This window comes from Eublepharis macularius, chromosome 5, assembly GCF_028583425.1.
Source record: "Eublepharis macularius isolate TG4126 chromosome 5, MPM_Emac_v1.0, whole genome shotgun sequence".
NCBI classification, from domain to species: domain Eukaryota; kingdom Metazoa; phylum Chordata; class Lepidosauria; order Squamata; family Eublepharidae; genus Eublepharis; species Eublepharis macularius.
Window position 1 is genome coordinate 42,378,088 of NC_072794.1, and position 14,370 is coordinate 42,392,457.

At 41.1% G+C, this 14,370-nt stretch overlaps 1 protein-coding gene across 4 annotated transcripts in view; it reads left to right on the forward strand.

Annotated features, from left to right (window-relative positions):
* PTPRC (protein tyrosine phosphatase receptor type C) overlaps positions 1 to 14,370 on the forward strand; it is a 103,095-nt gene that overhangs the window by 66,954 nt on the left and 21,771 nt on the right. For all 4 annotated transcript variants that reach the window (XM_054981648.1, XM_054981651.1, XM_054981650.1 and 1 more), the window contains 8 exons: positions 51 to 164; positions 384 to 542; positions 5,939 to 6,067; positions 7,578 to 7,754; positions 10,253 to 10,446; positions 12,410 to 12,470; positions 13,749 to 13,857; positions 14,281 to 14,315. In XM_054981648.1, coding sequence (XP_054837623.1) covers positions 51 to 164; positions 384 to 542; positions 5,939 to 6,067; positions 7,578 to 7,754; positions 10,253 to 10,446; positions 12,410 to 12,470; positions 13,749 to 13,857; positions 14,281 to 14,315 — 978 coding nt within the window. The remainder of the gene's footprint in view (positions 1 to 50; positions 165 to 383; positions 543 to 5,938; positions 6,068 to 7,577; positions 7,755 to 10,252; positions 10,447 to 12,409; positions 12,471 to 13,748; positions 13,858 to 14,280; positions 14,316 to 14,370) is intronic.

Sequence of the window (14,370 nt, forward strand, 5' to 3'; positions counted from 1 at the left end):
TGTGAAAGCTTAATACTGAAAAGATGGTTTGTTCATTTCTCCTTTTTCAGTTGGAAGCAACTTGACTAGTACCAGTATTACTGACACCAGTGTTACCTTAGAGTGGAATATTCCTTCAGGTTGCGATGGGTACTCATATTCATATTCATACTGCTGTAAACTTGGTAGGTTTTTTTATCTTAATTTGATGAGGAAGGTCCTTATTTTAAAGGACTTTAATTGAGAGCTTGTTTTTAATCTTATGTATAGATGCCGAGCAATATATGTAATTAGCTAGGATAGAAACACATTTTAAAAGGTTTTGCTAGCTTTGGAAAATGTGTGCATTAAGCCTTATAAGGTAAGGAATAAATAATTTTTGTTTGTTTGTTCTTAACTTGTAGATGCACCAAATACTGATTGCCCTGAAAACATAACTAATTACACCCTCATGATCATCCAGTCTTTAATACCCAATAAAAAATATAGATGTAAATCAAAAATACTGTCTGAAAAGGAGACTGTGAACAACAAAACCATTGTGATAAAGACAGATTTTGGAGGTGAGTATCTCCAAGTTATTTCCTATGCTTTGCTGCTTACTGATTTTCCCCAAAAAGTAACTTTTAAAACAAGGATGGTGTTGATAGGAATGTACATGTACATCCTAAAAAAAATTAATAATGCAATCCTATGCAGGTTTACTCAAAACTAAGTCCCACTTTCTTCAGTGGGGCTTACTTCCACCTAAGTTTGCATAGGAGCACAGTGTAAGGATACTGATGGCTTCCATATATGTACTATATTGACAGAGAACATGGGTTCTCTGACTTTATTTTATATTTTTATTTATTTATATTTCAATTTATATACCGCCCATCCCCAGGGGCTCTGGGCGGTGAACAGTTAAAATCAATAAAAACAAGAACTAAAATCAATACAAACAATAAAACAACAAAGTGTAGTGGTGGGGAGAACCCTCCCCCACCCCAAAGGTGGGAGGCCGACATGGCACCGCCCTCTTCAATCACCGAATGCCTGGCGGAACAGCTCTGTCTTACAGGCCCGGCGGAACGATAATATGTCCCGCTGGGCCCGGGTTTCCATTGACAGAGCGTTCCACCAGGCTGGGGCCAGGACTGAAAAGGCCCTGGCCCTGGTTGAAGCGAGGCAGGCTTCCTTAGGGCCGGGGACCACAAGTAAATATTTATTCGCTGATCGAAGCGATCTCCGGGGAACTTACAGGGAGAGGCGGTCCTGAAGATATGCCGGTCCCAACCCGCTCAGGGCTTTAAAGCACCACCCTCTGTGCCCGACCCTGAAGAAAGGAGACCAGCCACTGTAAGGCTGTCCCCCTAATCCCCACGTCAGCAAGGCGGCTGGCCAACAAATCATAGTCAACCGTGTCAAACACTGCTGTGAGATCAAGTAACACAAGCAGCGCTGACCCGCCTCGATCCAGATGCCTGCGAAGGTCATCTGTGAGGGCAACCAAGGCTGTCTCTGTCCCATGGCCAGGACGGAAGCCAGACTGGAATGGGTCCAGGACTAGAGCATCATTCAGGAATTCCTGCAGTTGTACCACCACCGCCCGCTCAATCACCTTGCCCAGGAATGGGAGGTTCGACACTGGAAAGTAACTGGACGGGGTTTAAGACTTCCAAATGAAAAAGTGGTGTACAGAAATAAATAAGGAAATAAATAAATGTTTCATTATTGTGAAAAACAGTATATAGATGGGAAATAATGACAAAATAATGATGACATACCTTTCTTTAGAGCATCAGCAGAATGACTGGAATGCCTTGCTCATGTTCATGCACTTCCAAACATGTTAGTCTAATTGCAAAGTCAAACGGAAATCAAACGGCACCTTTAAGATTAACCAAGTTTATTTCAGCATGTAAGCTTCCATTAGCCAGAATGCAGATACTTAAAAGGAAATGAAAATTTCACACAAACATTTATAAGCTCAATGGTAGGGGAAGAGAGATGAGTTGACACTCGTAAAGGTTTGTAGTAAATCATACTGAATTAATTCATGTACAAGGGACTGGGATGTGGTTGTTATAGTTAATCTATGCCAAGAGAGGTCACAGGCACAGTTCTCTGTGGGGTTCAGTTCTTCCTGTGGGGTTCAGTTAAACAAAAACGCAGAGAGATAAATAAAAGGTCTACAAACAATTCTCTTCCTGGAAGGTTCAGCATGAAGCATAAGACAGGAAATACAGTGTAATGCAGCATAATTATAATTATCATAATAAGAAGAACCCATTAACATCTATAAAGGGTGGTTTATGCCGAACTGTTAGCAGCTATAGTAAGTTAGGAAACCCAAGTATCTGTGTTAGACTCAGACATGCTGTGGTTTTTAATCTTTTAATGACTTCTAATTCAGCACTAGAGATGGGCACAAACAGCAATATGAACTAAAAAAAAGCCAACAGCCCAATCAGCTGTTCACAAATTTGCTGCTCCTGAGGCCCCGTTCTAAATGTACAGGTGGTTGTTGCAAGCCTCGTTCATTGCTGTTTGTCAAGCTAGACAATCTGGCACTTGCAATCAATTCCCTTGGCACCCGGAGGCAGGGACTGCCTGAACTCTATCTGAACTCCTGCTGTTGCCCTGGAAACCCCAATCTAAGCCCAATTTAGCTTGATAGGCAGGTCTTCCTTTCAAGTGTGGAGCTCCAAATTTGTTACAAGGAAGCAAAGAGCAGGAGGGAGGGAGGCTCCCAGCTCTAGTTTTGCAGACAGTGAGGGAGAGACAGCTGTTGTTAGCATTTTGAGAGAAAGATAGAGAGAGTGCATTGGAGCTTGAATTTTCTTTGTGTATGATGGGATAGGGATCTACCTCTTCAAGTTCCAGGGCTGCTGCCAAGCTCTGGGCCAAGCTATCAGTTATTACTGGTACCGTTCCTGCTGCCTGCTCAGGTAAGGTTTCTGGGAGTGGTGAGGTAGGAATCTTGATGGCTGGAGGAGAGCTTGCTGGCCCCCACAAACAACAAACATGTTCGTGAACAGGTCATGTTCATCAATGTTCATTGTTCGTTGTTCGTGGATGGCAACGAACAATGAAACCATGTTTGGGTTTTTTTCTGTTCGTGCCCATGTCTATTCAGCACTACCACACTGGGTCCTTCATTTCTACACTAGGCTTGGATTGAGGACACAAAAATAAAGACTTCTGCTAATAACTGGATTAAGGCATTAAGTGTTATTCAATTTCCCCCCTTGAATAGTCATTCAGAAGAAAATATTTCATAGAGTTTATTAGATTCTTGTAAGAAAAAGAAGAATGTGCTGTCAAGTCACAACCAACTCATGGTGACCCCAATTAATGGAGTGTTGAAGGCAAGAGGGGAGAGGAAGTTTTCCATTGCATTTCTTTGTGTAGCAGCTCGTCTTCCTGGGTGGTCTCCCATCCAAGTACTGACTATGGCTAACCCTACTTAACTCCTGGTTCTTGTAAGAGTAATATGTAAAGTTCCTCAGTTGTATATACAGGGATTTTTTTCAGCAGGAACTTGATGGAAGGGAGTTCCGGAACCTCTTGAAAATGGTCACATGGCTGGTGGCCCCGTCCCTGATCTCCAGACAGAGGGGAGTTTAGATTGCCCTCCGTGCTGTCTGGAGGTCAGGGGGCGGGGCCACCAGCCATGTGACCATTTTCTCCAAGGGCAACCCACTGAGTTCCACCACCTGTTTTCCCAGAAAAAAGCCCTGTGTATATATATATATATATTTAATAAAAATTTTTATTAGTGAGTGGTAAAACAAAGAAAATTTTGCAAATTTGACACAAATAATCCCATTTTGCCCCCTGCTCTAACCCCCACCCTCTTCCTCCCCCCGCCCTATTGACTTCCAACAGCTTTCCAACCCCTAACCCTTCTTATTACTTAAATCTATTTCATTTGTATTTCCCTACCAACACTAATTCAATATCTCTTATTCTAAGCACATTCTTATTTATACATAACCTCTATCAAACCTACAATCAATATAGTATATCTCAACTCAATATAACATACTAATATGATATAATATATAACAAAGATCACCCTATCTCTTACTTTAAACTTATTCTATTTCTTTTCTTTTCAACATATACCTGTGTATACATAATGATTTCATTCATCTAATGCTTGCCTGGAGATGTGATTCTTGTAAAATTCCTGTGTTACATATATAATAAAATCACCCTTAGCTAAGTCTTTGGGGCAGGAAACTTTCAGAAACTGTAATATAGGTTTAGCTATAGTACGTTGGAACAATAATCTGGTCAAAGGAAGGAAGTGTTGTCTTTTTCAAGGAAGCAGAGCATACCTCCTTTCACAGTAAGCGTTTATTCCCCCCAAGACCCAGATGCTCACTCCTCTCTGGTAGGAGACAAAAGCTGATAAAACAAGTGAGGAATTGCACATCTTCAAGCACTCCATCCATATCCTCAAATTATAACATTATCACATATCAGGCGTAATCTCATAAGGATCTTCTTGGTGGCAGCAAAAATGCAATAGCTTCGAAGTGGAAATCACAGAAACTTCCTACACTAGCAAATTGGTACTCTGAGTTATGGGACCACTACGTTATAGAGAAAATCACGGATGGGCTCCTTCAAGCTGAAATATAACCCAGAACAACAGATTTTACAGAAAAATGGCTCCCCTTCTTTGAACATATAGCCAAGAACGACATACAACTAAAAAATCCAGTGTACCAAACAATGATGTTACGAAAATTTCAAATCTATGAACACTCAGTCATGACTATACATCCTTAGTCGAACCTTGCACAACAAATGACATGCGCAAACAAATTTTTCAATCGTTCGGATCATCATGATACATCTTATCCTCCTGAACAATCAACAACAAAATAAAGCTTTCAATCTCATGTAACATCGAAAGAATCCATGCAGATAGCCTGAGTTATTGACTCAACAAACATATAACATAGGAATGTCAATATTGTACCTTGCAGCAGCTGGTTTTATTGTTATCTTTAATGTTATTGTTATTTATCTTTAATGTTATTGTTTATAAGAAGTTAAAACCAATTTTAACAAATGTTTTAAAATTTTTAAAAAGTTATAACATTATAACAACTATAATGAATCTTTACTCTCTCTCTCTCTCTCTCTCTCTCACGGTCTAAAGAGATACCCAAATGGGAAAAGATGCAAACAATTTCATCAGCACAATGACTACCAAATATGTCACAGATATCTGCTTAGGATTTATACACACACACCACTGAGAAAAGTCCCACTGGATGGTGTTGTGCTAATACTGTGATGGCTGAATAGTATTCTTTGTTTGCCATCATTGTCACTTAAACTTGAAAGATTGGTCTATCTTTTATTTAGTTGTCAACAGGAAACATTCTGAAGTCCCTTAGAAAACCTTCCGGATCCATTTGCCTTGGGATTAGTCAGGGCCATTTAAGTCTAAACCATTTCAAGAACTGCTACATTTATGATAAGGGAATTATTTGAAATTCCTCCACACCCTTGGTCTACTGTTAGCCTTGTCATTTTGAATATCAGACCAAGTTGTGATCTGCAATGTGTGTAAAAGTAGCCTTCCCTGACAGCATGGTCTCTGCAGGGATAGTGAATTACCCCAGGACTAAATGCCTGAGGGTCCCTGAAACCAAGTCCAAGGTTAGCTTAACAAGGTCAGGTTGGGAAGCTGTTTATGGGTAGTACACAAATATTTGCCCTTGGAGTCCAGTTCAAGGTACAAACAGGAAGTCTGGGGAGAGCAATGGAATCCAGATAAATCACAAAGCACTTCTTCTCCCTGATCATCAAGGATGAGTTCTTGCTGTATTGAAAAGCAAGGATGATGCTGTTGGGGAAAATATTGGTAGTGTCTTATTAACTGTTGATTGGTCATTATGGTCATCAAAAAGTGCTAGTAAAAAGTGCATTTTCTCCTAATTTTCTGTAACAGAGCCAAACAAACCTGAAAATGTTGTGTATGAAAGTTTTTCAACAAATATCTCAATCAGCTGGCTGAAGCCAGCAAATGAAGAGAATGGTCCTATTCATGGCTACAGGGTCCGTATTGGATCTTTGCAAGGTAAATTTTTAAGTACATTTTCGATAAGTATGCTGGAACTTTTACTGATCTATTGCTAGTTTTGTCTCTCTCCACTGCAGTCACATATAGACCATTTATGGTTTTAAAGTATGGAGGAATCACTAAGCAAACATCTAACACCTTTTTATGTACCCCAAATCTAACCTCTTACTGCAATGGTCCAAATAATACACGGTATTAGAAATTTGCATAATGTTGGTTATTTTGATATTTGTTTAGAAGCTGAGGTTGAGGAAGGTCCTGCATATTGAAAGAACCCCAGAGAACATAGAAACCCCTTCCAAATTGAGCCTGCCAACATGTGGATGGGAAGGTTTTGCCCCCTTGAAACACTGATTTGGATCCTATGCAACATAAGGTGATAAAGGAAGTGGGTTATTCCTGTGCCTTCCATCAGTATCTTTGAGTCCCCTAAAAGTGATGCTGGAGGATTCAGATGGACAAAAAATCACACCAGATAGGTAGCTGCGCTAAAGAGAAGACCCACCTCTGTAGCATAGCTTTTTATCTGTCCAGGTCCTCCAGTCCTTTGGGGGTTGACAGGGGGTGCTGAGGGAAGTGGAAGAGAGAAAAAATCTGCCACTGGCAATGCATAGGGTCCAGCTCACTGTTTCCATATGCAATGCTTTATCCTATACATAAGAGCCAAGCCATATTGGGGACGACTCACTTTTTATCCTGGTACAAGCACACTGAGGGCCCTGCAGTGCCCCTGCACCAGGAAAAAAGGAGAGTTGTCAACAGCAGGCCTCTGAGGGGCTGTGGAGCCGGCGGGGAGACACGGCATGGGGGAGCCCCTTTGTGTGGCCTTCCCACCACCTATGTGGTGGCTGCAGGGCTATGCTGCCCCTCCCCACTGGCTCTGCAGCCCCTCAGAGGCCTGCCTGCAGAGCTGGCAGGGAGATGCAGTGTCAGGGAACCCCCTAGTGCAGCTGTCCTGCTTCCTCTGTGGAGGCTGTGAGATCGTGCTGTGCCTCCTTGCCAGCTCCATGGCCCCTCAGAGGCCTCCATGCAGAGTTGTGGGGCTCCCCACAGCTGCTGCAGGGCCTTGGGAGCTCTATGCTGGGCCTCTGTGCCACAGCCTCTGAAGGGCCGCGGAGCCATCGGTGAGGCGCATCATGGTGGAGCCTCTTCCCATGCGACCTTTCCACCACCTCCACAGTGGCAGTGGGACCTTGGGAGGGCTGTGCCAGTGCAGCCCTCCCAAGGCCCTTCTGCTAGAGCCCATTGTATTATTTTACAACGGGCTCTGTTGCTAGTCATTCATAAATGAGTAGATGCAAGCCTTTGACTTGAAGCTAAATCTGGCCTTCTTTCTACTGATGTCTCAGGTGCGAGTCAGTTTTGGTCCCCTGTCAGTAATTTCCAGATTGCAGCCTGTTTGCTTTGCCCCGTAGGATTCAGAGGGAGTCTCAAAATTTCCACCATTTCTGTCTGCATAAACATTTTCAGTGAATACTGATTGTTTTAATAATCTTTTCTCTTCTAGATTCTAATTTTTTTCAACCTACAGAAACAGATGTTTACCTAAACACCAGTCACTTCTGGGATAAATTAACACCTTTCACAAATTATACTGTATCTGTATGGGCATATACTTGGAACAGCCAAAAGAATGAACTTAGTGGAAAGCAACATGACCTAAACTTGCAAACTAAACCAGACAGTAAGCTGTGTTTCCTTAATTCTGTACAAACTTCAGGAAAAATAGCTTTCTTTCCTATTTAGAAATCTATTATGTTCATATCAACATCATGCTGTTACACATGTTACATTTGGCATAGAAATAGTTTCATGTAAAGATATTTGTGAAGATATTTTTTGTTTTAAATATTAAAAAGTAGTTTTGTTTAATAATAACAACAACAACATTCAATTTATATACCGCCCTTCAGGACAACTGAATGCCCACTCAGAGCGATTTACAAAGTATGTCATTATTGTCCCCACAACAAAACACCCTGTGAGGTGGGTGGGGCTGAGAGAGCTCCAGAGAGCCATGACTAGCCCAAAGTCTCCCAGCTGGCTTCAAATGGGGGAGTGGGGAATCAAGCCCGGCTCTCCAGATTAGAGTCCCACGCTCTTAACCACTATACCAAACTGGCTCGCTTTGTTTGGATGATGTTGCTGGTAGGCGTATTACATTGAAAACCTCCACAAATAACACCAGAGGGTCTTCCATTTTTGATGGCTCTCAGGATTATTTTTATACTACAGCATGGGAGCTCCTCCAATACGATACAATTGTGTACTGCAGAAGGCATAAATGTGGTGTCAGTTTCCGCTGGAAACATCCACACAGTTTCCCCCCCCCTCTCTCTCTCACACACACATCATTATCATTATCATTATCATTATCATTATCATTATCATTATCATTATCATTATCATTATCATTATCATTACCATTATCATCATCATCACTCTTCTCACATATATACCCCTGCAATGTGGGTTAGCAGCTGCTATGTTGAAGGGGATGTGTATGAACAGAGCTATAGCCACTTCTAGAAATGAAGGCCCCACTGCTTTCCTCCTCAGGAAGCCCATTCCATCAAGGAGGAACCACTATCAAAAAGGAGTGAATGCAGAGTGAAGAGTCAGAAGATGATGACCAGATATAGTAGATAAAGTCGACACTACTTGGATGTACAGTCCCTAGTGTCTTTTTCTTTTCCCCCTAACACCTGTGTGACATAATGTAACTGCATTACAAGTTTACCTTCCTCTTTTCCACTCTCTTTGCTACTACTTACAGGCCCTGTAACGTCTGCCTTGAAAACCCTAAAAAATGTATTGTATTTATTTATTTAAAACATTTCTATGCCACATTTCCACCCAAATAGGGCCTCCAAGGTGTTGGACAACAAAACATTAAAACATTTCAACAATAAAAAGCCAAGATATTAAAACAACATTTAAAATATACATGTATATAAAATATTTAAACAATTCAGTGAAACATATAAACACACACAACAACACAAGCAGGGAGGAGGGCCTACAGAGGTTCATAATGGTATGCCGAAACCCCACCCAAAAGGCTTCACGTGTTGGCAGAAGACAATGGTAGAAGGAGTCAGATGAATCTCCCCAGAGAGGAAATTGCAAAGTTTTGGCTCCATGACCAAGTGGACTCTTTCTTTGGGAGCACCCAATACAGGGCCTTCAGAGATGACACATCAATGAAACAACGGGCTGCCTGGTCTCTTAGACCTGAGATAGGGCACCTAAGATGATCATGTCAATTGCCCAGGTCATTGTCCTAATGTCATCTGAAAACCAGTCAGATCCATCAGACTGCAGGGATGGATCATCATAACTGATCCCCACCCCTGAGGAATCTTGGTATCTCTGTTAAGTCTAAAATCCAGCAAGTAATGATCAGTCCATGACAAAGGGACAGTCTTCAATCCATCCATCTTCAGATCACCTTCTTCCAGCTCAGAGCAGGGTGAAGGTTGGATAGCAGGGTGGGCGGTCTGCCAACTGAATCCCAAGCCTGTCTCACAGTCAGAAATCTAGATATACTTATAACCAGAAGAGTTAAGGACAGAGCACTGAGCAAGGGGAATATAATCTAGAAAAACTACAGCGACACAATCTCCCTGCCCATCAAGCCTATGTTGATGCTGGGGGCATAGTTGGGAGAGGTTAGCTCCTCCCCCCTCCTGTAGCCAAGTCTCTGTGATTCATGCCAGGTTAGTCCTCTTATCCAGAATTAAATCCTGGGTGGCTGTTGTTTTGCCTGCAACAAGTCTAGCATTGAAAAGTAAGATATGGTAGGCCATCAGGATGTTGATATGATCACCGGCATCATCATGGCTAGAAGGACTGGAAAGGACAACAGTTTGCAAATATCTGCTGTCCCTTCCCCTTGCCTGGCCATTCTTCTCCCATTACCATATCTCCCCCTTCCCAAACCTTTTTGATTGATTGCTTGATCTTCCACCCCTCCTTCCACCCCCAAATGCATCCCCAGCCAGCAGATGACACAAGGACAAACAACCACACTTAAACACAAGAGTCCAGAGGCCATCTCTCACCTGACCCTAGCAATTAAAAGGGCATTTAAAGTAAATATTGAAGTCATTGCATATCATTATACTATAATGCAAGCTACTATCCATTTATTTTAATAGAAACTATTTTTATTTTGTACAGAACCATCAGTTCCTCAAAACACAAAAGCTTCCATACAAGGGAAAAACAATGAGGTTCAGGTTACCTGTGTAAGACCAGATCATTTAAATGGACCCATTGAAAAATATACATTGAAGGGTGATGGTCTCGAAAAGAAAAATAGCACATGCTGCTTTCATTTGACTCTTTCGTTCTTGACAACATATAATTTTACGGTAAGTTGCTGAATTCTAAATGAGTCATATAAATATGAATTGTTGCGATGATTTTCTTAACCTTTAAAAAAAATCATGACCTATTTTACTTTCTGTGTGCAGTTCTGAAATGCTCTAATCCTGTACTTCCAGTCATTACTGATTAGGCATTTCATGTTAAGGGTCAGGAGCAAATTATTGTTAGGAGGAAATGATTCCATGTATGCATGTGACCTACGTAGCTGGTTGAAGGACCATGTATACCAATGGATGCTTGTATGTGGACTTCCTCTCCCAGAAGCCAGAACCCCACACATTAGTCATTCTGTATAAAGAAATCATTGTGGCTACAGTCCTAAAGACACTTCCCTAGGGGTAATCCACATTGAATAATATGGAACTTGTTTCTGAGTAGACCTGCTTAGAATTGGTCCCTCTGTCAGTCACGGTCACTGAGCTGTCCCAGATGCCCTCCCCCCATGTTGCCTCAAGCAGTAGCAACAATGGCGTAGGGGCCAACCACAGACACTTTGTATCTGCTGCCTCCTTCCACATTTCTACCCTCGACTAGTCTGGAGCTCTAAGCATCCATTTTGGGATCTTGGGTAGTGAATTGGCCCTGCTATCACTCTCAGGATGAAGAGTGGAACGATTTGTTTAGTTTGCATGCAAAACTTTGGTGGCTTGCTATATTTACACAGTTGGTTTGCAGCCAATATACATTTTGCTGTTGCACATTTTAGAGAAGACTGTAAGCAAAGGCCTGTGAGTACAGTTTAAAAAGTATGGCCCAAAAAAATGCTCCAAAGAACTAAAAAACTATTTTTACAAAGGCAGTGAAGAGTTATAAGGTACACTCTTCATAGTGGAACATAAACACACTTTTGTGATTTGTGCCTGAGGAACCACTACCAATTGCCAGGACTGTGAGGGGTCTGCAGTTGAAATTAAGTGGCTACTTGCTCTTTTTCCTTTCTGGCCAGTCACCAGATGCGAGTTTCTTTTCCTTATTACGGAGGTAATAGGGAATTGTGTATTTATAGATTGGTCATTTATGAGATGATTTTTGTGAGAGAGATCAGTTTCATGGGCTTCCCTTTATGGATCTCTCCTACTGGTGGGTCTATAAACTTACTCCAGGGGTCCACTACAAACTGGAAGTGTTGTATGTGGGCCTTCGTATTGGAACAGCCATATTCACTTTGGCCTTAGGACTGGATCTTTGGTAACCGTCTATAAGTAGAAGACTGTTAGGTCCTAGTCTTACCATCGCCCACATGAATATCTGTTTCCTTATATTCTCATTCTTGTGCAACCATATCTCCCTTTGTAAACGAAAAACTATTGAAGAGTAATTATTGGGAGGTAACAGAGAATTGTCCTCATTTGTCCCTTCAATTTTCAACTTTATGTATCTCACCTCGCTGAAGTTCTAGAGTCTCTCTATCCAAGACATCTTACCCAGGGATGTTCAAGTGAAAGATTTTACAGTTGTCCTCCCTTTGTGGATACACATGTCCTGCTAGGGAAACAGAGTACCCTTGAATATAAGACCAGACAGAAAGTAAGTCCCTTGAGTGTCGCTATGTAAGATGTTTTGTGTAGAGAGACTCTTAGTTAAATGTAGTATTGACTTAAGTTTCAAAATAATTTTTGAATTTATTTTTATTTTACTTCATTTATACCTTGTCTTTTGCCCCAGTGGGTACCCAAAGTGGCTCACATCCTCCACCTCTCCTCTATTTTATCCTCACAACAACCCTGTGATATAAGTTGGGCTGAGAGTGTGTGACTGGCCCAAGGTCACCCCGCAAGCTTCCATGGCAGAGCAGGGATTCAAGCCTCGGTCTCCCAGATCCCAGATTATGAACTATAACTTGGGTTTAAGTCAAAAAAAATTTTTCAGAAGATCCACAGAATTATTCTTTGTTGGTGATACTCTCTTGAGTAATAAAACTCACACTTCCTCTTCCTTCTATTTTAGATTACTGTTAACAATGGATTCCATAATTCAGAGCCAATTTATATTGGAATATCAACCAGCTGTAAGTCGAACCGTAAATCACTCTTTTTAATTTACTGATTAATGTTATTTATCTGTTCAGAAAGAATGATCAGTCAGCAAAGCAAAATGCTTTCTATAATAGTAAAGAATTAACTTTGGCTGGAGATGTTCAAGTTCTTGCTGATTTGACTTGCATCATATTCGTCAGTCAGGAACAGAGACTTGATTTTTTGATATTTGGTTCAATAGTTCATTGATTTGTTCATAGCACGTTGTTCCTAACTATACAGTACAGCACCACTGCCTTTTTGTGTACAGGGGTTCTCACACAAAACCATTTTCTATTAACACCCCCCCCCCCCCTTTACTGGCTTCTGCACTCTGTGTAACTTTTGCACTCATGATGAGGCAGTTGTTTAACTAGACAATTACATTTCGATTTATTTATTTACATTATTTATTGTCTGGCTTTCTCACTAAGACTCAAGGTGGGTTACATATTATAAATATGAACATTGGCTGGGACATTCAATAAACTTATAATAGGGTAAGGATAGCAGAAAATGAAATTCAGTACAGAGCTGGGAAAAGACCAATGCTGAAGCAAAACATAAGCAGATTGATTTGACATATTAAACAGCATGGAACTATCCAGTAGGATATATTGTCGAAGGCTTTTGATATATCCATAAATATCCAGTAGGATCATACTCAAAACAACAGATGGTACACAGTAATATAGTCTACTGTCCCTATCCCTATACCAACACATCTCTTTGAACTATTTCCTTACAGTATGATCCTATCACCTGTGTAAGAAAGCCCTTCTGAATAATTTGGTTTTGCCCAGTTTGAGGAAACCTAGGAGAGTGGGATCTTTCCTGACCTCTTCAGGCAGGCCGTTCCATAAGGTGGGGGCCACTACAGAGAATGCACATGTACAGGCAGCTGTTGATTTTGCTCATTTACAGGGTGGCACCTGCAGAAGGCCCTGTTCAGAGCCATAATTAATAAATGTGTTTCAATAAAATCCTTCAGAGTTTGTCTAAGTAGTTCTTAGTGATGCTAATGGCTGCCGATCAGTTTGAATTAGCATCATCCATGCACATGCACAGTTTGTGAAAACCTGATGCAAGCCAGTTTGGCAGGTGTTCATGGCTGCTTGTTCACAAAGTGATCATCTCATATCTGATTGCCACCTTCAAGCTGTTGACTGTTGAATGCACTTATGGCAAAATTTGCAGCATTCCTAACTTTGGCTGACGTTTCTTAAGAACATTCCTATTTTGCAGCTGTTCTGTGGTTTTTAATTTTACAGACGATGCTGATGCCCTGATTATATTTTTGGCATTCCTTATTATTGTAACAACTGTGGCCTTAATCATCGTTCTGTATAAAATCTACGACCTTAACAAAGAGAAATCAAGGTAATGTTCTTCTTTCTTTGCTATATCTAGTAAGATGAGAAGGCTACAACTTTCTCATTCAGATACAGACTTAGATTTAACTCCTACGATATCACAGTGGTATGGGAGTTTCTTCCCCATATTCCAGTTCTGCACTTCTCTGGAAACTTCTTGATGAAGGATCCGCATGAGCAAGGAAAAGATATGATTCCTTTTCATGCCAGTGTTAAACTACCAGATGAGGTTCCCATGGTATGTCATTCTGCTTTCCACAATCTACCATCTTGATTACTGTTACTGTACTGGGATAGGAACCAACTACATTAAAAGTAATCCAAGGATCGTTAAGGCCTCCTTACCAAGTAATCTAAAAATTGAACATGGAAGGCTTCAGCAACACAAAACTTTGTTCTCAGCATTCATCCATGATCATGTTTCTTACAGACATCCAGATGAAGCTGTGATGCTTGTTCTTCAAGGTAGGCATTCCTTTGCTTTAATTTTGGCAAGTGCAGGCACCAAATGAATGTTTAC